Raw genomic sequence first — 25665 nt, 5'->3', positions numbered from 1 at the left:
TCTGTCTCTGATACTGTGTTAGGTGCAGAGGCTATGAGGAAAAAGTTCTATTTTGGGATTTTGATATATTTTTGCTAAGACTATCTTCTATAGTGTATTTTTTTATCTAAAGTGTAATGTAATTAAAAATATTACTGATATTTATAGATCAGTAATTGAAAAGGATACTGTATTATCCTATATTTCATGTATCTGTACAATATCCCATGAATAAAGTTAAACCTAAAGGTTATACTCTTTCAGGTTTGTGAGGGATTTACTATTCAATCCAGTGCTTATCTGCCAGGGGCTGTTCAGCTTATACTAGAAACTGTGCTAATGATGGAGAACTCACTTTCTTTCAGACAGTTTATTCAGCCTTTGGGAGCCTCTGATTATTAAGAAAGTTCATCTCTATTTTAAACCAAAATCCATTGCTTCCACTTACTGGCTCTAATTATATCCCGTGGAGGACATATGGCACAAATGTAATCTTCCTTGTGATAGCCCTTCACTTTTTGAAAACCTACCAAGTTCTCTCTGCTATTTCAATTTTCCAGGCTGAAAATCCCTAGTAAGCTATCTGATAATAACATCCATTTACCATTCTGGTCATTTTCTAAGAATCTGTTTGAGTTTGTTTATGTATTTATAAAAGGTGGTACCTTAGAAGTGAAAGCAGTGGCACTATCTGCTGCATAGGAGATCTGCCCTGTTTCCTTTCTGGTTCTCAATTTTCTATTTTATTGCATCTTTATGATTTGTTTTCCCCCAACCATATCACACTATATCTTGTTTGACTTTTGTTAATTAAAATACTTAGTTGCTTGCCCTCGACCCCACCTTCCACTAGTGCTGTTGGTAAGTCATGTCTCATACCTTCCTTGTTTTGTAGTTTCTGGTTTTCTTTCTTTGTGCCCCCAACCCCACACACATAGAAGGGTAGTAGGAGTTGGGGCGCATTCTGTGGTCAGAATCATGCTTTATTGGCAGATTATGTTTTCGGTGGGCTAAGAAATATTTATGGAACATAGAATCAGTGGGAATTCAGCCTGTTTTCTAAGGTAAGAATGAAATCTCTCACTCTATCAGTATTATTTTTTTGTCCTTAAACATTTTCAAAATCTGGTTCTTTTTTTCTCTCTCCCTGATCTGCGAGATTTCAGCCCTACATTTCCAGAATGCTAGTAGTATATTAGAGAGTAAAGTCTAGCTCTGACAAGATATGTATCATTCAAGTCACAAACCTATCATCAGCAGTGAACTGGTGTAGTAAAGTACCTCATGAACAATCTTGCTTTCCATGGAGACAGTTTTTTAAAATAACTAACCCCTTACTGTCTGAATATACTTTTCTTTTGATTAGGTAATTGAAATATTTTGAGTTCATTTCTTTTGCATAGCAGGTTTTCATTGCTAGATGTTCAGATGAAGTAGCATTTCCACTTTTAATTAAGACAAATAGAGAAGAGGACATATTTTTACCTTCTCTTCCTGGTCCATAACATTTTGGTATATTATTAAAGTTCAGTGGCTCAAATTATATTTTATACTTGCAGCTGTAATTTGCAAGTACATACTCTTTTTTGTTTTCAAAAACATTGAAATAAAAATGAAATGACTTCTTATAGGACTTAAGAAAACTTACCTCGAAATGCACTTTGCTGTTTTGCTATTAAATGTCAATGTATAAAACCTTGTTTCTACTATATAATTTGCAATCTAACAAATTTTAAAAAGTAACCTGCCTTTCAGACTATTTCAGGCACTTAGAATTTTTGTGTATGGTAGTTGATTTTTTATAGCCTTTATTGGTTCTTGATCAAATTCAAACTGCTTCCTGTAGAAGATGTTGAGCAGAGATTGTTGAAGAATTCTGTCTTTCCATTTTATAAAACTCTAGTCTAGGGGCAGCCCCATGGCCTAGTGGTTAAATTCAGTGTGCTCTGCTTTGGCGGCCTGGGTTTGGTTTCCAGGTGTGGGAACCACTTGTCGGCAGCCATGCTGAGGCTGTGACCCACATGCAAAATAGAGGAAGATTGGCACAATTGTTGGCTCCGGGTCAGTCTTCCTCAAGCAAAAAGAGGAAGATCTGCAACAGATGTTAGCCCAGGGAGAATTTTCCTCAGCAAAAAAAACCCCCAAAAAACTGTACTCTGTAGACCATAATAATTACAAAAATCACAAAGATCTTTCTCCACATTTTTAGCTGCTAACATTTTAATTCACTTTTAAATTGTCCTATTTAAAAGATAATCGGGAGGGAATGGAGTAGATTTGGTACTTAGTTAAGAGAAATGTAAAGTAACAGTTAAGTCATTAGAAAGACCATTATTATTAAACCAATTTTCAATCAAATTGTAGCATTTGGACTCAATGTAAAGACTCTGAATTTATTTATTAACAACAATTGCAATGAAACAGTATAACACAGTGATAGTGTTATGTATCCCAGTGATTTCCAGTAAGCTGAAGTATGTTTAGCTTGATATCTAGTTAGGTTAATGTTGAGTTGATTGTGCTTGTTCAGTTTACCTAACATGAATATTGTTTCATGGTCTCTCAGTATTACCAGATTACCAGATACAGGTATATCTATAGAAACATCATAAGGTTATTATCCCATTTCTTCATACTTATTTCATTACAGATCTAATTTTTCCATGTTCGTTATAGTAAAACATGAAAAAATTAATTTACCATAAATTGTTTTGTCTGTATTTAAAATAAAATTTGTTGGTGTAAGTATATTGAAATAAGTATCAAGGAAAAAGTTTTTTAAAATCTCCCATGTACCATTGAAATGAAATTTTTTTCTTTCTTCTTGTTTAGGTTATAATCTGCTTCACGTCTTTGTAAATAAATGAAAATAGATTTATGGGAAAAATTGATTTATGATTACTAACAAATTACACTGAAACTTAGCACAGGAGACATTTATCATCTCATGACATTTATTATTCCTGTGGGTCAGGAATTTAAGAGCAGGTTAGCTGGGTATTTGTAGCTCACAGTCTCTCATGAGATGGTGGTCAAGCTGTTAGTCAGTGCTGCAGTCTTCTCAAGGTTCCACTGGAGCTGTAGAATCGATTTTCAAGCTCACTAATATGTGACTACTGGCAAGAGACCTCAGTCCTCCCTGGCTGTTGACTGGAGCCCTTGTTTCATTGTCACATGGTGCTCTCCATAATGCTGCTTGAGTGTCCATGGAACCTAGCAGCTGAGTTTTCTAGAATAAGTGATTACAGAGAGAGAGCAAAGCAAGGAGGATGCCACAATGCCTTTTATGTCCTAGTCTCAGAAGTCAGACACTTTTGCCATATTCTATTTGTTTAGAAGCTAGTCACTAAATTGCGCCCATTCTTAAGGGGTGGGGAATTGGGCTCTCCCTTTTGAAAGGAGGAGTGAAGAATTTGAACATGTTCTTACCACAATGATGGATACTAGGGAGTCTTAACAGCATATGATAAATGGTATAATGGCTCCTTAATAGAGTAGTTCTCAACTATGACACTATCAGGTTTATCTGATAGTATAGCCTTTATAAAACAAAGCCAACCACAGATGGTTGAATTAGTCCTGTTGATTCATTTGCAGTCAAGTTTTCCATAGGTGTTTCTACTCTGCAAGCAAAGCTGTCCACTGTCTTTAAGATGTACTTTTTTTATGTGAGGAAGATTCACCCTGAGCCAACATCCATTCCCAAACCTCTTTTGTTTTTGCTTCAGGATGATTAACCCTGATCTAACATCTGTGCCAGTCTTCCTGCACTATGTATGTGGGATGCCTCCACAGCATGGCTGATGAGTGGAGTAGATCCACACCTGGGATCCAAACTCATGACCCTTGCTACCAAAGCAAAGTGCACAGAACTATAACCGCTCTGTCCCGGGGCTGGCCCCCAAGATGTACATTTTGATTCAGTGACATATGTTACTGCTATACTCTTGTAGAACTGTTACATTCCAGATATGTGTAGAAATTAAGACTTTTTAGTGAATATATGGCAGTATTTTCTAGCTTTAATGTTTATAGGTTCTTTATTAATATTCTAGCATTTGAACTTTTGGTAGAACATGTGGAATCTCTATTTGTATTTATTATTGTTAGAGTTAAAATTGTTTAAAATCTTTAAAAAAAAAAAAGAAGGGGGGCTGTCCCCGTGGCCTAGTGGTTAAGTTCACATGTTCCGCTTCAGTGCCCCAGGGTTTTGCCAGTTCGGATCCTGGGCATGGGCATGGCACTGCTCATCAGGCCATGCTGAGGCGGCATTCTACATAGCACGACCAGAAAGACCCACAACTAAAAATGTACAGCTGAGTACCGGGGGGCTTTGGGGAGAAAAAGGAAAAATAAAATCTTTAAAAGAGGGGCCGGCCTGGTGGCACAGCACTTAAGTTCACACGCTCCGCTTCTCAGCGGCCCGGGGTTCGCTGGTTCGGATCCTGGGTGTGGACATGGCACTGCTTGGCACGCCATGCTTTGGTAGGCGTCCCACATATAAAGTAGAGGAAGATGGGCACGGGTGTTAGCTCAGGGCCAGGCTTCCTCAGCAAAAAGAGGAGGACTGGCAGTAGTTAGCTCAGGGCTAATCTTCCTCAAAAAAAAAAAAAAAAAATCTTGAAAAAAAATTGCTAACAGTTGTCACAATAAAGAGCAATAAAAATTAATTAAAGGATGCTATGTCAAATATATCTTGTATGTATCTGTTTTTCCTCAGATGAACTATTATTAAGTTATCCTCTCCTGCCCCACCCTCACCCTGCTCTTTCGTAGTAATCTCCCTATTATGACTCCCTAATATTTTCCTTCGTCCTTTTTTAAAGTTGTGATTGTTAAGCCTTTTTTGTGTCCTCAGTATCCTTAGAAACCTAACTGAGCATCATTTATATTATTGGCACGAAACTAAGCTATTGTTTTATGCCAGCAAGCTAGAAAATTAAATGTAAGCTGGGAGGTTGATTCTAGGTTGGGATTTTGCCAAGCTCGTGATATAGAATAGTGGAAGGAAAGTGAGGCAGATATGGTTGAGGAGGAGTTTAGAGGTCCCTTGAAATAATAGACTTTGAAAATTAGTACAGGAGGAGGTAAGTTAGAGGAACTGTGCCTTGGACAGCAACTAAGGATATAGGGAGGTGGAGGCATTGTGGGGGGTTTTTACTAGGAGTCATTGGATGGATAGGGAGTTGGTGGTTGTGACAAAGTATAGCAATAAGTAAATTGGAGGTTTGGGTTTTTGGGCAGCTCATTGTAAGAGGGAATCTACTGTAGTGGTTAAGAGTGTGAACTTTGGAGTAAGACATTTAAATTTAACCTTGTTTCTTTTGCTAACTTCCGCATAGACTTGGGCAGTTACCTTAGCTTTTTTTCTGAGCCTCAATTTCTTCCTCAGTATATGAGAGCTAAATATAGTATGTAAAGTATGGAGTGCAGTTTGGCTCAAACTAGGTGTTCAGTAAATGTTAGTGATTAGCTTTTGCTATCATTTTATTGTTACTTACCCTAACTTGTAAAATGATCTTTAAATAGATAACAATTTTAGTTTAGATGAACAACAATTAGCTGGTTTTTTGAATTGGGTGGACATAGTTCAGGCACTGGAAACTTTTTCTCTGACCCTGTTCCTCCTTCACTTAGTTCCCACTCCCCCCAACAAGAAACCATAGTTATTTGTTTATACTTCCACATATTTATTATTCAAATGTAAGCAAATCCAAATATATAATTTCTCCTTTTTCCCCACAGAAATGGTAACCTGCTATACTATTTTTTCTCTACATTTTTAAACTTAATATGAACATTTCTCCATGATATGAAAACTTTCTTACTTTTTCTGTCTTTTTGCTGTATAGATTTAGTATAATTTCTTTTTCCAGTCCTCTGTAAATGGATGTTTGCACATTTTTGATTTTAAATCAGTTGTGACAATGAATAACTTGTATACATGTCATTTAGGACATGTAAGTATATCTGTAAAGTAAATTCATAGAAAGTAGAATTGCTGGGTGGGTTGCACTTGTGACCTTGATACTGCCATACCCTAGGGGCTGCCAGTTTACTCGCAGCAGCCACAATATATGTAAACTGCTTATCTCCCCGTAGTCTTATCTCCAGGATTTATTTTCATATTCTTAGATTTTTCCAACTTTATAACCTAAAAATTATATTTCAATATAGCTGAAGTTTGAATTTCTCCTATGGGTGAGATTGTCATTTTTCTCATCTCTGAGTCATTTTTCTTTCTTTTTTTGATTAGTATCTTTTCATACCCTTTGTCTTTTTTCCTCTTATGCTGTTGGTCTTATTGATGGGTAGAAAATCTGTGTATTAGGAAATTCTCCTTTTGTGATGGGTTAAACTGCTTGAGCTTTTTTCTCATTTGTCTTTGGACTTTTTCATTCTAAAATTTTTGCTTTTTTTGTGTTGTCAGATTACCCTTGCTGTATATGGATTTTCTGTCATAATTCAAAAAGTCTTCGTTACTCTAGAGATATAAAATAACTCTTTCTTGTTTTGCCTCTAATACTTTAATGGCTTCATGTTTTTACAATTTTATATTTATTGTGATATACAGAATAAGTTGCAGATGCAATTTAGTTTTTTAAAAGATAACTACCAATATCTCAATATCAGTATCATTTATTACCCAGTTTATGTCTTCCTCAATGATTTGGATTCCACTTTTATAAATTCTAAATTTCTATGTATATTTAGGTCTATTTCTTGACTTTCTTTTCTGTTGTTAATATACTGTGTGGTATGTTTTCAAATTTTCCTTTATTGCCCTTTCTCTCAGGGTTTTACTGGCTATGATTTGTCTAGTTCTGGAGGGAAAAAAGCCTTTTGGTATTTTATTGGTATTTGGTATTTATTAGTATTACTACACTAATTATATAAGTTTTTTGATGTGTTGATATTATTTATAATTTGTTATGACTTCCATTTTTAATAAAAAAGCCTACTGAGCTTTTAATACATATTAGTATATATTTGGGAAGATACTGAATGATGATTACATATACTGTGTAAAGTATATTAATGTAAGAGAGAAGAACTTATATTTCTTCATTGCCTTCAATGAGCCAGGTGCTTTTTACATATATTAACTCGCTTAACTATTTATCATACCAACTAAATCAATTTGTAGCTGGAATTTGCAGAATGTGCAATTGTTTATGGCTAGATTTCCTTCAACGTTGTTTTTTTTTCAGCTGTGATGCAGATCCATCAGCCCTAGCAAAATATGTTCTCGCTTTGGTAAAGAAAGACAAAAGTGAAAAAGAGTTAAAGGCATTATGTATTGATCAACTGGATGTATTTCTTCAAAAAGGTAAGATCTTTGGTTTAAAAATACTACTTTATTTTAATTAGTTATTTAAAATAAGATTGTCTACAGCATAGTAAAGGAACTCAGTAAGAGACAGGCTCTAATTGTAACAAAGTTGAACAAACAGTATTATCACTGGGTATATCCATAGCTTATTTATAATGGAAACTTTTTCTATCATTAATGTCCTTACACTCTTTCTTAAACCATGCTGATGTTTTTTCTTAAGAGATTAAGAAAATGACTGAATGCATGTTTATTTAAAGCTAGTACTGTTTGGGAAACTACTTTGAATGTTGTCTGACACAGTGCTTCTCAACTTTTTTTACTTTGCCAACATGTGGATAATGATAGTATTTGTAATTGGCACACTGAGGGAGTACATGGAGACTAGTTATGGCTAGAAGTAACTAGACTAGAGGCTCTGGCTGTTCTGTTCCCTAACACCCTAAAATTGAGTGGATCAGTATTACCATAAGACTTGTGCCATGGCATACTGGTTAGGAAGCGATTGGTAATATAACTTCCAGATTTGTAAAAGTAAAGGTATATTTCATCATATAGAAGTCTGATGTGTAGAAGTGGAGAATTAGTATCTTAGCAAAAGTCTTTTGATCTATGGTTTTTGGTTTTATTTTTAGAGACACAGATATTCGTGGAAAAACTTTTCGATGCTGTGAATACAAAGAGTTATCTACCTCCCCCAGAGCAGCCATCATCAGGAAGCTTAAAGGTAGAGTTTTTTCAGCACCAAGAAAAAGATATAAAAAAAGAAGAGGTAAGGATTTGTGATAAACCTTACATGTTCTTTAAAAACATATAAGGAATAATTAAACTGATTTTATTTTCTGTAACTGTTTGGAGTCCTCAAGTCCATGCCCAGGTTTGATGATTTCGCCAGGAGCACTCACAGGACTCGGCATATAGTTGTACTCATGGCTGTGATTTCTTACAGCAGAAGGATACAAAGCAAAATCAGCAAAAGGAAAAAAGCATGTGGTGTGAAGTCTAGGAGAAAACAGGCATAAGCTTCCAGAGACCCCTCCCAATAGAATCACACAGGAGGCTCTTAACAAGTAGTGACAACATGTGTGAACCAGGGAAGCTGGTTAGAGACTCAGTGCCCAGGGTTTTTATTTAAGGCTGGTCACATAGATACCTTCTACATAGTATGTACCAAATTTCCAGATTCCCAGGAGGAAAGCAGATGTTTAGCCTAAACCATATTGTTTACTTAAACAGTTCAGGCATAGCAACCTATTATTATCAGGGAATGAGGGGAACCCTCCAGAAATCAAAATTTGCAGACACCAGCAAACAGCCTACCTTGCAAGCAGGACTTTCTAAGGATAACAGTCTCAGGCTTGCTTTTAACTCTTTTCTGCACAGTATCTTATAGCTATAGACTCTGATTATCTCTGTTCTATGAAAATAATTAGATTGACAGTAGATCTGTTTGCTTTTGTCCTATATGCATTTTGTGAGAAACTATTTTTAAGGTAGTCAAATAAAAGGACCTTCACAGGGCAATGGGAATGACTTCATACTTTTAAGAGGCTTTGAAGTTTTTGCCTTTGATACAAAATTACCATTCTTGTTTCATAATCATATGATAATTCAGATCTCCTCAATTTGATGTTTAAAGATTGTAATTCCAGCAAAAATGTTGACAATATAGCTATTATATTTCTGTGGTTAGCCTAGCTTTAAGTCAGATACATCTTGGTTAAAATTTTGGCCTTACCAGACCCTGTTTTGTGACCTTGAAAACATTAGTTTTCTGAGCCTTAGTTTACTCAGCTGTGAAATGGAAATATTATAGAGTTGTTGTGAGGAATAGTCAAATAATGTCTGTAAAGCACTTGGCAGAGTGTGTGGCACATAGTAGGTTCTCAAAAATTGGTAGTAGTTGTTACTGTTGAGAGATTGTTATGTGGTGGGAGATGTGGTTGTGGTTGTGACCTTTTTTTTTTTCCCTCATACTATTTTTTTTCCTGATTATATAAGTGATACATATGTATTATGTAACTATGTATACATATATAGTATTATATAATAATTCCCAAATGCATTTTTTAAAATGTATTTTTCTCTCTGTATATCTGAACACATGCACATGAATATGTGTATAGTTACACATACACGTAAAACACTCCCATCCTGTCTATCTGTAGGGAAAGACCAGAAATAAGTTTATAACAGTGCATATTTCATACCTAACAGTATAGAGATTCTGTTAGTAAAGCAGAAAGGGGTGACGGTTATTGTTTTGGTAACTGCTTATGCTCCATAGAGACATACAAAGTTTTAAGTTATGCCCACTGATGGAAGTTTGGGTTGGTTCCAGATTTTTGCTATTACAAATTATATTTTAATTCTAAAAAATCTTTAGTAAATCATGAGCTCTTGGTTTGAGAAGCAGTAAGAAGTCTTACCCCCAAATGAGTTAGTGGTGAAGGCTTAGTCTTAGATCTGTTAATATAATATTTCACCAGTTTTCTTGACCAATTGTGAAGGATATTTAGCCCTGATCTTTCAGAAGTGTCGAAGTGTCAGATGACAGTTGGGATTTAAAATGCTGTGGGTGTGTAAAAGTTCCCAGTTGGGTATATGCTATGGAATATGTTGATCTGTTAACAGAAATTACTTGCAAGAGTGCATTGAGGCGGATAGGAGAGAAAAAGTCCATCAGAAAGGTCTTATTTGTACCCAGATTTTTTTGGCAGGGGGGATGAAGTGGGTGAGAAGAGGAGAAGAAAAGTATTTACAAGAAAAAAGCAAACAGTTAAAAGAAGGCTTTTAAGCTCGGTTCCTCAGAGTTTGGTCTCTTGATAGGATTTCCATTTACTTTATAATCCAACGTGGTTCACTTGACACTGAGAGGCTCTTACCCAAAGGGATGCTGGAACAACTGGTATAAACTGGGATGTATTTATACTGTACTTGGACTACTTGCGTCAGGATATCTTAGAGTTCTTACTAAAACTGCAAAATCTTGAGCCCTATCTTATTTACAGAGACCACATGTTCATTATTTCCTGAATTTGTTTGTCTTCTAAATCCTTTTTTTCTAGTAACACCTATTAATGTCCTATGAAACCAGTGTTTCATAGCGTGGAAGAGTCTGGCTAAGAAATTGGTCAAGGGAATCAAAGGAATATTTTCCAGGGCTGCTTTCTATTAATTATGTGGTATGAATGGAGGCCCCTCCTAGGAAAGAGGAATATATGGCTGCCATAGTACTATGAGAAACTGGAGAACTATTTGACCTTGTATGTTGTTTTCTCAGATGTTCTCTTTTTCTATGACTTGGTTGGTTTTAATGCGTTCTTCTATATTCCCTAATATGATTGGTGCCAGACCAAATCCGTGAAACCAAAACTTGAATGTATGTTGGACTTTTGAAGGAAGAAATTAAAATTGGCTTTCCACTAATTATGTTAAAATGAGGACACTTGCTGAAAATGTTTTCTCACCACTGTTATCTTAAGATAAGCATTTATGAGTTTTTTTACCGTTTAACTTTGAGCAAGCCTGTTTTTTATGGTTAAATTAAAAGATTATACTTGGAAGAGAAATTTATTTTGTTTGAATGCTTTTAGAAGAAAACCGTTTTACTTCTATGTTTTAATATCAATAAAGTCACTGAAATACTAGTAACATGGCGAGGAATAACTGTTGCTAAACGTATACACTCTTTTCTTTGTATATCAGATCACGAAGGAGGAAGAGCGAGAGAAGAAGTTTTCTAGAAGGCTAAATCACAGTCCTCCCCAGTCAAGCTCTCGATACAGAGAAAATAGGTGATTGATTCATTGATCCACGTTCAGTGTTTAGACATTGGCTATCTTTTATTAGGAGTGTTTAGACTTGATTATCCTTGTATAGGAGCAAGTAATATCTACACTTTTATTGGTCTAGGAAAGTGTAACTCAGTCCTTTTCTACCAAGAGTATGTAGGTTAGATTTGTAGGTCCTGGAAGTGAGATTTAGAACAGTGCTTGGCATGTATTAGTTATTGTTATTACTTGTATTCCTAACTTCAAATTCCAGTGAAATCGTACTGTGAGACCTTTTTTGCCCAGTTTCCCATTAATAATAAATTATTTTTCCCACTAAGGCTTCAAAAGCATTTACGTGCAATGCATGTGATACCTGTCTATAAGTATGAAACTGTATGTACAAGACAATATATGTTGTAAGACATATGTACAGATGCTTAAATGTATAGGTGCCTTTGTGTATAAGACTGAGGATTAAGACTTTAAGAGTTTTTTTCTTTAAAGGGATTTTAGAGTACTTAAACAGAGCGTTCCATTTTTCAGTTGAGTTTCCTATATTTGTAATCTGATGGTGGCATAAAGAATCATGATGTTACAAGAATTAAATATGACTTTTGCATTTAATTAGGGTTTTTCCTGTATCCTCTTAATTATTTATATATAAGTGATCATATATTTCTTTAGAAGTCGTGATGAGAGGAAAAAAGATGATCGTTCTCGCAAAAGAGATTATGATCGAAACCCTCCTCGAAGAGATTCATACAGAGACCGGTACAATAGAAGACGAGGGCGAAGTCGCAGTTACAGCAGGAGTCGGAGTCGAAGTTGGAGTAAAGAGAGGCTTCGTGACAGGGATAGGGATAGAAGCAGGACTAGAAGCAGAAGCAGAACACGAAGCAGGGGTAAATAATCCATATATATGTATATTTTGGTTGGCATTCTTTTATTATGAAAAACTCATTTGTGAGTTTAAAAAATTATTTTAATTTTATCAATGTTGTCTTCATTTTTTCTATTTTCATGTACTTTGTGGTCCAAGAAAATGCTTTTTAAAAATTTCTTTAAAAAATTTTATTTCATGCAAATTAAAACACAATGAATTACCACTGTACACCCATCAAAATGGCTAAAATTTAAAAGACTGACTTTATCCAGTGTTGGTGAGGATGAAGCTAAACTGGAACTCTTTGGAAAACACTTTGACAGTATCTTGAAAATGTCAAACCAAGTGACTCAGCCATTCCACTCCTAGGTATTTACCTAAGAGAAGTGGAAGTGTATTTCCACACAAACAAAGACTTGTACGCAAATGATCATGGCAGCTTCGTTTGTACTAGCCAAAAACTAGAAACAACCCAAATGTCTATCAGTAGGTGAATGGATAAACAAATTGTGGTGTGCCCATACAATGGATAAAAAGGGAAGAACTTTAATCCATGCAACAGAATAATTGAATCTCAGAATAATTATGCTGAGAGAAAGAAGCCAGACAAAAAAAGAGTATATATGTATATAAAATTTTAGAAAATGCGAACTAATCTATGATGACAGAAAACAAATCAGTGGTTGCCTGGGATGGATTATAAAGGGGAACAAAGATACTTTTGGGGGTAATGAGTATGTACAGTATGTACATTATTTTGATTGTGATGTTTGGTTTCACAGTTGTATATGTAGATCAAAATTCATTAAATTGTATACTTTAAATATGATCAGTATATTATATATCAGTTATACCTCAGAACTGTGAAAAGTTAAAAATTTTCATTTCAGATGTGTATATTTGTAAGAGCATATCATTTCCATCATGTATAATTTTTCTTCCACTGTGTGTTATTGAAAGGAAGATATTGCAGCCAGTAAAGCAGCTAAAACAGCTTTGAGTAAAACACCTTTACTAAAGCTTAGATTTTTACTACCCTTACAGCCTTTGTTGTACAGTCACCTTTAGCCTTTAGGAAATAATATTTATGGCCTTTGTGTAAGCCCTGTACTTCTATTACTCTTAGAGATTTTCCCCCTGTGATCTAAGTGTACTAGGCCTCTCTGCCCATTGCTTCACTTAACTAATCTCCTTAATACCTTTTCTCTTCCCTTGGGACTGTATACAGCCCATTTAATTTTATTGTTCGTGTTTAATATGAACTCCTTTTTCTTCCTCTTTGCTCATCCATTCTCATCTTTAACAAATAGTGTTCGCTATAAAAAGCCATGCTGGGATTTTTAGATGGATAACAACTAAAAATATTTATCACAGAAAAAATAACCGTACTTTTATTAAATATTTTGTTTTGTGGGCTGAAGTTATGTATACTAACATTGTAATGAAGAAAATAAAAAATCTCTTCCATAAACAGAACTTCAAGAAAAAACTCATTACAGCAACTTTATGTGTGATTTTATAGTTTGGGTCACATTGAAAAGAAATAGTTTATCTTGAAATATTGTGTATTCATTGATTAGCTTTTAGAAGCAAAGGTAGATTGTGTAAAATTTGAACATTTTCTCTGTTTAGTAAAAATATCACTATTTCTTAGATCTGGGACATGGTTGTTTTTAATAGAGTGTAGTTTTATAAGTCATTTATATTTTGTTGCAGAAAGGGATCTGGTAAAACCTAAATACGACCTGGATCGAACAGATCCATTAGAAAACAATTATACTCCAGTCTCTTCGGTACCTAATATTTCATCTGGCCACTACCCTGTACCTACTTTGAGCAGCACTATTACAGTAATTGCTCCTACTCATCATGGTAATAACACTACCGAAAGTTGGTCTGAATTTCATGAAGACCAAGTGGACCATAATTCATATGTAAGACCACCGATGCCAAAGAAACGCTGTAGAGACTATGATGGTAAGTCTTTCAACTCTTTCATGAAGTATCGAATTAATATTTCCAGCTGACTAAATTCTGTAAATTTAGGTTGCACACAGTTATTCAAAGACTTAACCTATTGGAAATAGTGGGAAATTAGTCTTAAGCACTTCATGAATTCCTCAATATTATTGAAACCTTTGTTAGTCACCACTGACTATGGAATAGCAATTTAAAGATAGTGTTTATTTTCATTTGAGTCTTAATATATACTGAACAAGAGTAATATCTACTGAGTTATTTATCAGGGAATCTTATATTGAAACATTATTGACAAAACTCAATTCTTTAGAAACAAATGGTTTATTGGCATGGAAGTAGAACCTAGAAATGTGAATATCACCTATGTAAAAATTTTATAAATGAATTGAAGACTCTTAGGGTTTACTGTAAAAAATTTGGAGATTGTATTAAAGCTGTAGTTGTAATATACTTAGAGTTTTAAGTGAGAGATTTAAATGAAAGAAATTTCTAATGACAAAAATACATATAAGTTTTATATCATGTTGCTAGCTAGATGTACTCATTTTAATTTGGTGGTTTTTTTTAGTGTGTAAATTAGATACATTGTCACTTGATAAATATTTTATATTACTGGAAATTAGATAGCTCTTGTCATATAGTTAATTATACTTGCCCAATATTTAAAATATTCCTGTTTTTAAATATCTTTCTTTGACATCGAAAATTAATATGTATAGCACTTTTCATATTTGTTTCTAACTATTCTTCCTCACAGAAAAGGGTTTCTGTATGAGAGGAGACATGTGCCCCTTTGATCATGGAAGTGACCCAGTAGTTGTAGAAGATGTGAATCTTCCTGGTATGCTGCCTTTCCCAGCACAGCCTCCTGTTGTTGAAGGACCACCTCCTCCTGGGCTTCCCCCACCTCCACCAATTCTTACACCTCCACCTGTGAATCTGAGACCCCCAGTGCCTCCGCCAGGCCCGTTACCACCCAGTCTGCCACCTGTCACAGGTAAGTAAATATTTTTGTTTGCTTGTACGTAGTATCTACCTATTCATAGTCTTTTTAAAAAATTAATACATTGATGCTTGCTTTTGTTAAAAGTATCTAAAGTAATCCTATAAATGCCTGCTAGAAACTAAGAGCAAGATACTTGCATTTGGAATTTGCCCCCACTTTGCAGGCTATGTCAAATCTATGGTTTACTATGGTTTGGAGTGGCCCTGAATTATGCACGTCTTTGATGAATCCCAGCTGCCTGTAGTTCTTTATAGCTTAAGTAAGACAAACCTGTTTTGGAATACATTAAAAAGATATTTTTCCCTAGGAAACTAATATAGTTATAAGAGCTTGGTGTTTGTAGATATTGTAGTTTGATAAATGAGAACATCATGCTTGAATGTACAATAACTTATTTTATTTGTTTGCTTTCAGATGATATTTCTTATTCTTTGGTTTTGACAGGACCACCACCTCCTCTTCCTCCTTTGCAGCCATCTGGCATGGATGCTCCCCCAAACTCTGCAACCAGTTCTGTTCCCACTGTAGTAACAACTGGCATTCATCACCAGCCTCCTCCTGCTCCACCCTCTCTTTTTACTGCAGGTGCAGTTTTGGCCCTCTCTGTATTCATAATATAATGTAGTTTTAGAGAAGAGTTTTAGATGAGGAATTTAAAAATGTCTACAGAATGAATTGCTCTATCAGGTCTTTTTTTCTCACTAAAATTATATAGAATAAAATGTAGACATGATGAATGTACATTAAGTAGAAGTCCTAGTTACAATTTTTTAAAAAGTAAGTTATATTTTCTTTTTATTGACATTTTTATTGTAAAACTAAATTTTTAATACATATAAAACATTATTTAATAATATATTAGTGTACTTTTTCTGTTATCAATATAAAAAATTACCAAATGGAGTTTTATAATTGTTTTTTAATTACAGTTTTTGTATTACCAGATACATATGACACAGATGGCTACAATCCTGAAGCCCCAAGCATAACAAACACTTCAAGACCTATGTATAGACACAGAGTGCATGCACAAAGGCCTAACTTGATAGGACTAACATCAGGGGATATGGATTTGCCACCCAGAGGTACTATGATTAATCTTCTCTTATCATTTTCATAACATCAACAGTGGCAAAACATCTGTAAAGAACAATTGGTTCTGTGTTTATTGGGGTTGTGTAAGGGATGATGATTATGTTTATTCCTTGGATCCTTTGTCTCCTATGAGAGAAAAGGTAGTGTGTGGTTCCCTGTTTGTGGTATTGGTGACACTTTATTCTACCATCCAAGGGAAGGAAATTTCCCAGAAGTACTTATTTTTTTAAGGTAGCTTTTTGGGGGTATTTTCTATCATTGCAGTCTTAATTGGTTCATTTAAACTCTTGAGAGGAATACTTTAATTCCTAAAGGTAGATTCTTTTGTGGTTTGGATAATAAAATTAGCTGTACAAACTGGTGCTTAAGATGTATTTTACCCTTATTTACTTTTGACATGTTAGAATTTGATATTGGTTTGCTTATAATAAAAGAATTATATTGTAGGAAGTGACTCATTAGCTTATAAAATTTTCTTAAGGAGACAGACTTGATAAAATTTCTAAACGGAAGAAGATAGAGTTTAGACTGATACAGTTACAAGCCAGGGCAGTAAAAGTGCTACACTAGAGGTGCAAACTGATATGAAGGTTCAGAGGAGGGAGAGAGTTCACATTAATTTGAAGGATGGAGCATTTGATACAGGGAAGTGAAGGATTGTCAGACACAACAGAAAATATTATATAGGCCAACCAATAAAAATATATCTTTTTCCCTAACTACTTCAACTTAGAAATCTCATTTCTTTTCAATCTTTCCTTGCTGTCTTTTTTCCCTAGTAAAAAAACAAAATGCCTCATCAGTCGTGAATAAAAACCCAACTTATTTAAGTAAGTAACAGTCAATACCTAATGTGGTTTAGTAACCTGTGATTACTTACACTTTGCATTTTTTAATTTGTTCATTGGAAACTCAGATTCTGAGCGTCTACCTTGAGTGTTCCAAAAACTTTTTTGTGATGGAGGTATAAGGGATATTTTAATTTATGTTCAGTTTAATTTATATTCTCTTTGAGATCACAGAATAGCATTTCATGTGGATGCCCTCTCTTCCCCATGTCTTTTAAATTCTTCTTGAGGCATTCTAATAACTATCATTAATAGCAACAACAGGAAAAAGACTTTTTGACAGTTTCTATGTAAGGGATATAAGAGTGCTTGTAATTGAAAAGTAGCCATTTCACATTGTGGCTCTTCATGGTGTTTACCTTTCCTCCAAGTCTCCTGCCTGGCTAGTTCAGAGAATGATACCTCGGCCTTCTTTGAGTCACTATTGAACAATTTTTTTCATCTTGCCAATGCTCCTTGCTTTTACTGGAACCTCCCACATCGTCATCTCTTTCTTACCTTGCTGCTTTGGAGTGGCATAAATATATAAATATATGCCACTAGAGATCAGTATTTATTAGACCCATTCCAATGTCAGAGCAATTTTTTGTTGGTGATCAAGAGAAGGAATAAGAATCAAACCCCTTGCATATAAATCTTACCATGTAGAACTTGGGGTTATAGTAATTTCAGCTCCACAGGGATGTAGTTACAAGTTACCAGAAGTGGCTCTATTGAGAGAGAAATGTTTTGTATGCCTGCTTAGGGATTTGAGTGCTTTTTCACATAGAATCATTGTGCATAGTGATTATTTTAGTATTGTTCTTTAGCTACATCATTCACTATTTTTGTGACCTGGTTTAGGAATATATTCTCCATTAATGACATTGTTTTCATGTAGCAGACAACAGATTTGGCAACCCATTTAAATTGAGGATTACGTATACTTGTATTACCTTATCTTTTGTCAGTCCTCCTCCCCACAAAATGTTCTCATCTATTGCTCATTTGGTTTGAAATCTACTGTCCTCTATTGTGACAGAAACATAATTAAAAAGTTATAATATTGTTCATTATATAATTATTATACATTTCTAATAGCCTATGGATAGCCTTAATTTAAATTTGCCATAGACTATCATGTGATAATTGTAATTTTATGTTTCATACTTTAAACTTGACGGAGAATTATCATTTCATATTAAACATATGAACAAAATTTAGGTACTTTGGTGCCTTGGAATTACTAATATAAAAGTGACCTAGAGGCCCTGATAATTGTTCTTTCCATATTTCTAAGGAGGTGGGAAACTTGATAGATACTCCCTTGATTGGCTATAGGTAGGAAGTAGTTTTCCATTTGCTGTCAGCAAAACCAGTGGTGAAAATTTTAAGCAGAAAAATAATTTACTAAAAGGATATTCAGAGAAAAACGTAGTACATATAACTAATAGACACATTTGCTAATTGTATACCAAGAGGAACTTGCTTTTGTGTATTTAACACTTCGTTTTGGAAAAAATAACAATGAAAGAGAATCTGAGAGAATACAGATGAGTTGGAGCAAACACATCACAACTCCCAGGGGGGAAACATACCACTGCCTCTTCTGGTGCACCTTCAGTTAAAGGACCTTCAGTTAAAGTAAAAAAGAATGTCGGATAACTCAAAGACTCTCCAAAGGGGCCACTGAACCAGGCTTGGGAGGCAGGAATAAGACCACAAATTCTCTTGCAGAACTGGACAAAGAGACCTCAGTTCACACTGTGAACGTCACCAATACTAGATGCTGGGTGTTTCCACCTGATCTGCTGTGGACATGTAGGATAAGTCAGCCAGAGCACATAGACCCAATAATAACTTTTGAGAAACAGAAAGAACTTTGTGACTGGAACAGAGGGAATAAGGGATGTGGAAGGAGGTGAGAATCCAATTAAAGGCAATTTAAAGAGTTTTAGAAAAGAGATGATAGCTTGGATTAGGGTAGTAACAATGGCAAGTGGAAGTTTTAAATTCAGTGGAAAGAACTGACAACACTTGTAACTTATTGGATTGTGGGACTTAGAATGGTGGTAATAGGGTGAAATCAAAGACAACCACGTTTCTGCTGTGGATAATTGGGCAGATGATGATGATGATTGAGAGAAAGAACAGATTTGGTAGAAAGGTAAATTTAGTTTTGGAAGTGTTTAATTTGTTGTGTTCCTGGGGCATTTGAGTAGAAATGTCCAGTGGGAGATAGGATCTTGAAATCTGAGGTCTATGAGAGACAGCTGGCTAGAAAATACAGCTTTTGGAATCATTAGCCTGTACAACAGTGGTCTTAATCTTTTCTTCTGTGCCATTAGTAATAGTAGGAGATAAAGGGAGATGGAATTGAGGCATACCCAAAGCTGCAAGCCTGACTGGCATAGATTCCAAAAGCCTTCCTTGTGTGTTTCTGATACTCCCCTCTTCCCTTTGAGAATCACTGCAAATGATGAATGAAGCCATGGCAATGGATGTCTTAGGGAGATTGTGTAGAGTGAGGTTAGAAAGTGCAAGTAAATAACCTAGAGAATGCCAACATTAAAGCAGTGGGCAGAGAAAGGAGACCTTACATAGGGCACTGAGAAAATGAAGCCAAAAAGGCAAAGACAAAAGCAGGTGGTGGGGTGTCCTGAAAATAGAAGATGACAGTGTTAAATACTTTTGAGAGATCCACTAAGAGAAGGGCTGAGATATATTCCTAAGCTTCAGCAGCAAGTTAGGGCATCAGTGATTTTAGCATGACCAAGATAAATGCAGTAATGGGAGCAGCTGCCAGTTTTTGGAGGTTTAGTGAATGGGTGGGTGTTAAGGAAGCAAAGTTAGCAAGTGTGGACATCTCTGAGGAAGTAGCTGTGAGGTTAGGGAGAGAAGGCTGTAGCTGGAGTGGAAAGTGGTTTTATGAGGTTTCTTTTAAAAATGGAGTAATTTGAGCTTGTTTAAATGTTGAAAGGAAGTGCTGGTTTAGATGAAGAGGTTGAAGATGGAGGAAAGCAGCAGGGCTCTGGGATGTTGATTTTGGTAGCTGTCTATATAGGAAAAATTTATGGCAGGAGCATCTGGAAGCAGCAGCCCAGTTAGGACAGTAGACTAGGCCAAAAGTAGTGCAAGTTTGTACCAAACTTGTCTTAGGGGGAAATGAGAGGAAATACATGCAAGATGAATTGAAGGGATGTGGGCAGAGTCAGAAATTAAATATGATTGGGAAAGGTGTAGTTTCATGAATAGAAATGTTTAGGAAAGATTTAAAAAGTACATTTAATATGAAGATAGTTTGTCCTTTGTACATAGTGAGTTTTGAGATATCCCTAGGATTTCCAAAAGATGGCCGGAGAAGACCAAGAAGTTAGAAATTGAAGACTGGTCCTTAGAGCAGAGTTCACGTGTGATAGAGAGACAGGTAGGATCTCCTGCATGGAGATCATAGTTGTAGCCATGAGAGAGATTGTGCTGGAACAGATCCTAAGTTCTTTTGTTAGTTAATTGTATTTAGAAATTCTAAGAATAGGATTTGTACAACCAATTTATCCATCTTTAAAAAACAAATTTTAAAATTATATTTTTCTATGTGGACTAAGTTTTGCATGTTTTAAATTTTGGTGTCATTTAGGAATAACAGGTTAAATGAATTAGGTTTGTCATACTCCATCTAAATGTAAAATGTTGATAGTAGCAGATATTTGCAGCTTTTTTGTGCTGTATTTCAATCTTGAATATTTACATTTTTAAATCAAGTATACTTTTATAATGTTAATATGTTGGGGTTTTTTTTTTCTTTTTTTGGTGAGGAAGATTGGCTCCGAGCTAATATCCATCACCAGTTTTCCTCTTTTTGCCTGAGGAAGATTGTCCCTGAGCTAACATCTGTGCCAGTCTTCCCCTATCTTGCATGTGGGAATGCCGCCACGGCGTGGCTTGATGAGCAGTATGTAGGTCTGCACCTGGGATCCCAAACCCACAAATCCCGGGCCACCGAAGCTGAATGCACACACTTAACCACTATGCCACTGGGCGAGCCCCAGTTAATATACTGTTTAAATAAGCAATTCGCTTCAATCACAACTCCAATTCTTAAAGAAAGGGCTTTGGATTAGTGTTAAATTTTGAATCTCTTAGATTGTGCATATGATTTCAAAACTATGAACTCAAAGCTTCAAGATGATTTATTTGTACTTTTGTTTATTTGTGATGAGGGCGATGGCACATGGGAACAGTGACATGGATTTTACCCCCCAAAGAAGTGGCCTACAGAGTCATATTTTAATTTGACATGTGAGAATTACTGATTCTTCTTCAGTTAGCTATGAAATGAACTTGAAATAAGTTACAATCCCTTAGATTACTATATTTGAATGTACAGTTATTTCTCTGTCTTCTAAAATAGGTATTTGGACAAAAAGCCAGAACTTTGTTTTTTTAAATAGGAATTTACGGAAGTAGCTATGATAAACAGAAAATGTTAATCCATGCTTTCTTTTCTTTTCTTTTCAAACAGAAAAGCCTCCTAATAAAAGCAGTATGAGGATAGTAGTGGATTCAGAGTCAAGGAAAAGAACTATTGGTTCTGGGGACCCTGGAGTTCCTACAAAGAAGACTTGGTTTGATAAGTAAGCTGGCAGGGAAAATTGAGGAATTTTATTGTGCGATGATTTTTTACGGTAGTTACAGTATTGTTATGATATTATAGTATCTTCTTTCAAAATAAAATTTATATTATTCTGTTCTGTAGGCAATCCCCAACTAAAGTGTAAGTTATTTTCTAAAAATTTGTAAGTTAGTTGTTTGATACTTGGAAGGCATTTTCATATAGAAATGGTGTGGTGGTGAAAACTATTGTTTTTCCTCCTTCCACCTCCCCCACCTCCAAAAAAACACCGCTTAACTTAGAGATGTTGTTGAATACCACCTATATAGTCATGAGCCCATTATTAGGGAAGAAAGTGTGGGTCAGGTCTGGGAGGAGGCTTTAGCACGTGGCAGTTCCCGGAAGAGCTCGAAGACAGTCTTTTGGGAGGACTAGGGGAGGGTGAACAGGCACTGAAGTCAAGGGAGGGCTTCAGACAAAGGGGTAAGTGATTGGAACGTTAGTGTGTCTGATGATTTATTTATCAATTTGCATGTTTGAGGCGAGACCAGGATCGCACTGTTAGAGCTTTAACATCTATTTAATAATGCATAATTTCTAATTCTGTATCTGCCTTTAAATCTGTGATTTAAGGCAAGCAGTATAACCTCTCTGGGCCACAGTTCTGTCCTTTTTTCAAGTGTCAAATGTATGGTCTGTAGTTCTGACATTTTTTTTTTTTTTAAGTTGGAAAGAGGTTGAGACAGTCATTCTTTGCTTTTAATCAACATTTTAAACTAGGATACATTCAGTAAGCTAGCTTTTGCAGAAATGAAACAAAGGTTAAATGCAAATTGACTGGAAGAGGGTACTACGACCTTTCCTGCTAAGAATTTTAAGTAGGAGTGGATTGGAAGTAGAAATTACAAATGATATAGAGGAACCCTTAGTTGGCTTCCATGGAAAATGTGAAGACTGCTAATTTGGAAGCTTCATTTTTTGGAAGCAAATTTAAATTTTCTTTATCAACCAGTGATTTCAGTTTAAAAAACATTGAACTTAAATTGTAAAACTTAATTCTTTTGTACTTGATTGAGGTCAGGATTTATAAATGAATGTATTAATTAACTTGGTTTTTATTACAGACCAAATTTTAATAGAACAAACAGCCCAGGCTTCCAGAAAAAGGTTCAGTTTGGAAATGAAAATACTAAACTTGAACTTAGAAAAGTTCCTCCAGAATTAAATAATATCAGCAAACTTAATGAGCATTTTAGTCGATTTGGAACCTTGGTTAACTTACAGGTAAGAGCTATGAAATGATTTTGTTGTCTTCTCTTAATTATTTAGGGACAGATCTTAATGTAGTAAAAAAAATACTTTTATAAAGAAATATGGAAAATTTGGAAAATTGGATATGAAATGAAACTATATTTTAGAAAAACATGTGATTTCAAATAAGTTTTTTACTTTGACAAGGCAGGAATTTTGATTGATCATGTTATATATACTTTTTACTTAATAGAGGTTATCATAAAATTACAGCAAAATTATATAATCACACTGCTAAAATCTAATCTGGTAGTAGTTTTCATTTCCTCACTTTCTCAAAATCATTTCAGCAGAATGCTTCAGTCAGATTTATTTTTGCCACGTCTGTGGTGCCATGCATTTAACAGATACCTTTTGGGCCTAAATACTGTGTAATCCATAATTAGTTTAAACGTTTACTTTTTCCTCTGCCACTTTTGAACATCCTTACAGATAAATATTTGTGTAATTTGTATTTAATTTCACCTAAAATTAGGTCTTGGCTTGGGTATATGTAATTTGTAAGATTATTTAGTATTGAGCTAACATTATATGACGTTAAAAGTGTTGAAATAATGTTGGGCTATATTTCTAGTTTGTATGGCATTCTTTTCAACTGAAATAATTATTTCCCTTAATCTGATAAAAATAATAAATTTTAGAGAGTGCAGCTTAGGTTTTGGAAACCTAAATATTTTGGAAAATTTTGTTTTCTTGCCATTTAAAAAATATTATTACAAAAGTAGTGGAAGAAAAAAATGCATGCTCACTCTGGGTGGGGTAATGGAGATTTACATAGAATTTAAAGAAAACTTGTCCTTTTAGCTGTTTTTCTTCTTCACATTCCTTTGCACATATATCCCCGTAATATAATTACATTATTGTTAACAATTTACCATATGTTCTAGATTTTTTGTTTTGTATTTCTGTATCTATCTACTTACCAATCAATCAGTACACAAACTTAAGAATATATGTAGTAAAAAATATGTGGGCCCATAATATATATATGTTACCTAGGTGTTATTTACTTAATCTTGAATATCTCTCTTTTTTTATGGTAATTCAATTTGATCTACCATGTTTAGATCTAGACATAAAGAAGTTCTTAGAATATTCTTTTCCTCACAATTAACTACGCTGGTAATGTTAAATTAAAAAATTTTTCAAAGCTAAGGGGCAAAACATGGTAACTTACTGTTATTTCAATTTACCTTTCCTCAGTTACTAGTGAGGTTGATATCTTTTCATCTCTACTGATCTTTTGCTATATCTGTGTACTACCTGCATTGTTAATTGTAAAATACATGTTTTTAAAAGTCAGTTAAAAACAAACCCTTTAGCTTTATCTAATTAAACATATTGGTGAAATTGATGTTTTAAATTCCAGTGAATAATTATTAAAATGCTACCTAAAATCATCCTTACAGCTAATATTTATTGAATATTTATTATATACTTTCTCTTCATGAATTATATTTAATTCTTCACACGACAGAGTGGATATTGTTATCTTATTTATGGAAGAGGAAACAGAGGCCCAAGGTTTAATAACTTGCTCATGCTCCAGTGAGAATAGCAGTCAAGCTTTGAGGCAGGCAATTTAATTCAGAGTCTGTGCTGTGAATTCCTAATTTGTATTACTTCACATGACCAATGGTTTATATGCCACACTTTGGAAAACACTGCTATTATTGAAAGAACAGGAAATTTGAAATAAAAACCTTAGGTATTAAATACTTATTAGTTGTATGGTTCTACAGAATCACATACTTTTTGAATATCAGTTTCCTTGTTTTTAAAATGTGATTGTTGCTTTTATGTAGTCTTTTTTTTTTTCCAGTTTTATCACCCTCTTGAACATATTTTTGTGAGAATTACAAATTTGGAAAATTTTACAGATGGATTTTTCTGTAATTTTTAGTTAGAGATCACATCTTTCAGAGAAGTTTACTGCCTTCTTCTGACTGTGGATCTTGGCTGTGTCTCTCGTTGACACAAGGATTATTTCTCTTAGTATTAATATTGGGGGTAAAAAGTGAGCTATTTTGATTGCTTGTATATGACATTTGTGCAGTGAGCCTTCTCTACTAAGTGTCATGTATAAGAGGCTCCTGTTCCACTCTGAACAGTCCTCAGTTACCATTTTTTCTGGAGTGAAAGCAGGTTATGGTAATAATCTAGATATAAGAAGTGGAAAGATGGACTCTTTCTTGGAAGGACCAATATGTTATTTCTTGAAGAATTTTACTGTATGAAGCAACAGACTTATTTGGAAATTCACTGTTCTTAATATTTTAAATCTTAGGTTGCCTATAATGGTGATCCTGAAGGTGCCCTTATCCAATTTGCAACATATGAAGAAGCAAAGAAAGCAATATCAAGTACAGAAGCAGTGCTGAACAATCGCTTTATTAAGGTTTATTGGCACAGAGAAGGAAGCACCCAGCAGTTGCAAACGACTTCTCCAAAGGTAAGAGAGAATTTTATGTGAAATTAAATGCTGTTCTTAGAAAGCTCTTAGCATAGTGTTTAAGAACAGAGCCCTTGCAGTCAGGTAGACTTGTTCACATCCTGGCTCTACCATTAGACTTGAGGAAGTTGCTTAACCTCTCTAACTTGTTCTTTCATTTTTTTGTGAGGTTAATCCTTAGTTTAGACACTTATAAGATGATATGTGTAAAGTATGTAAAACAGTCCCTGGTAGATAAGAGACACTCAGTACATGGTAGCTATACATATTCCAGAAACTCAGGCTCTGGATTCATCTTGGAAATTCTTCCCTCCATTCTTCTCTCTCTCTTTTTCTTTTTCTTTTTTTAAATTTTTTTAAATTTTTATTTTTTGCTGGGAAAGATTCACTCTGAGCTAACATCTGTTGCCA

At 34.8% G+C, this 25665-nt stretch overlaps 1 protein-coding gene across 46 annotated transcripts in view; it reads left to right on the top strand.

Moving 5' to 3' along the window:
• RBM26 (RNA binding motif protein 26) overlaps positions 1-25665 on the top strand; it is an 89369-nt gene that overhangs the window by 20585 nt on the left and 43119 nt on the right. For 15 of the 46 annotated variants that reach the window (XR_011427471.1, XR_011427459.1, XR_011427470.1 and 12 more), the window contains exons 2-12: positions 7191-7309; positions 7948-8084; positions 11021-11109; positions 11773-11990; positions 13688-13948; positions 14709-14948; positions 15372-15542; positions 15887-16042; positions 21402-21513; positions 22616-22775; positions 25090-25254. Coding sequence is in view for 20 of the 46 variants with exons in the window: in XM_070239236.1 (XP_070095337.1) it covers positions 7191-7309; positions 7948-8084; positions 11021-11109; positions 11773-11990; positions 13688-13948; positions 14709-14948; positions 15372-15542; positions 15887-16042; positions 21402-21513; positions 22616-22775; positions 25090-25254 (1828 nt within the window). In the remaining 26 variants the exon portion in view is untranslated. The remainder of the gene's footprint in view (positions 1-7190; positions 7310-7947; positions 8085-11020; positions 11110-11772; positions 11991-13687; positions 13949-14708; positions 14949-15371; positions 15543-15886; positions 16043-21401; positions 21514-22615; positions 22776-25089; positions 25255-25665) is intronic. The other 31 variants (XR_011427468.1, XR_011427481.1, XR_011427480.1 and 28 more) reach the window with 3 other exon arrangements.

Source organism: Equus caballus, chromosome 17, assembly GCF_041296265.1.
Source record: "Equus caballus isolate H_3958 breed thoroughbred chromosome 17, TB-T2T, whole genome shotgun sequence".
Classification (NCBI taxonomy): Eukaryota; Metazoa; Chordata; class Mammalia; order Perissodactyla; family Equidae; genus Equus; species Equus caballus.
Note: the sequence above shows the minus strand (reverse complement) of the source record. Positions and strands in the feature narration are given on the sequence as shown.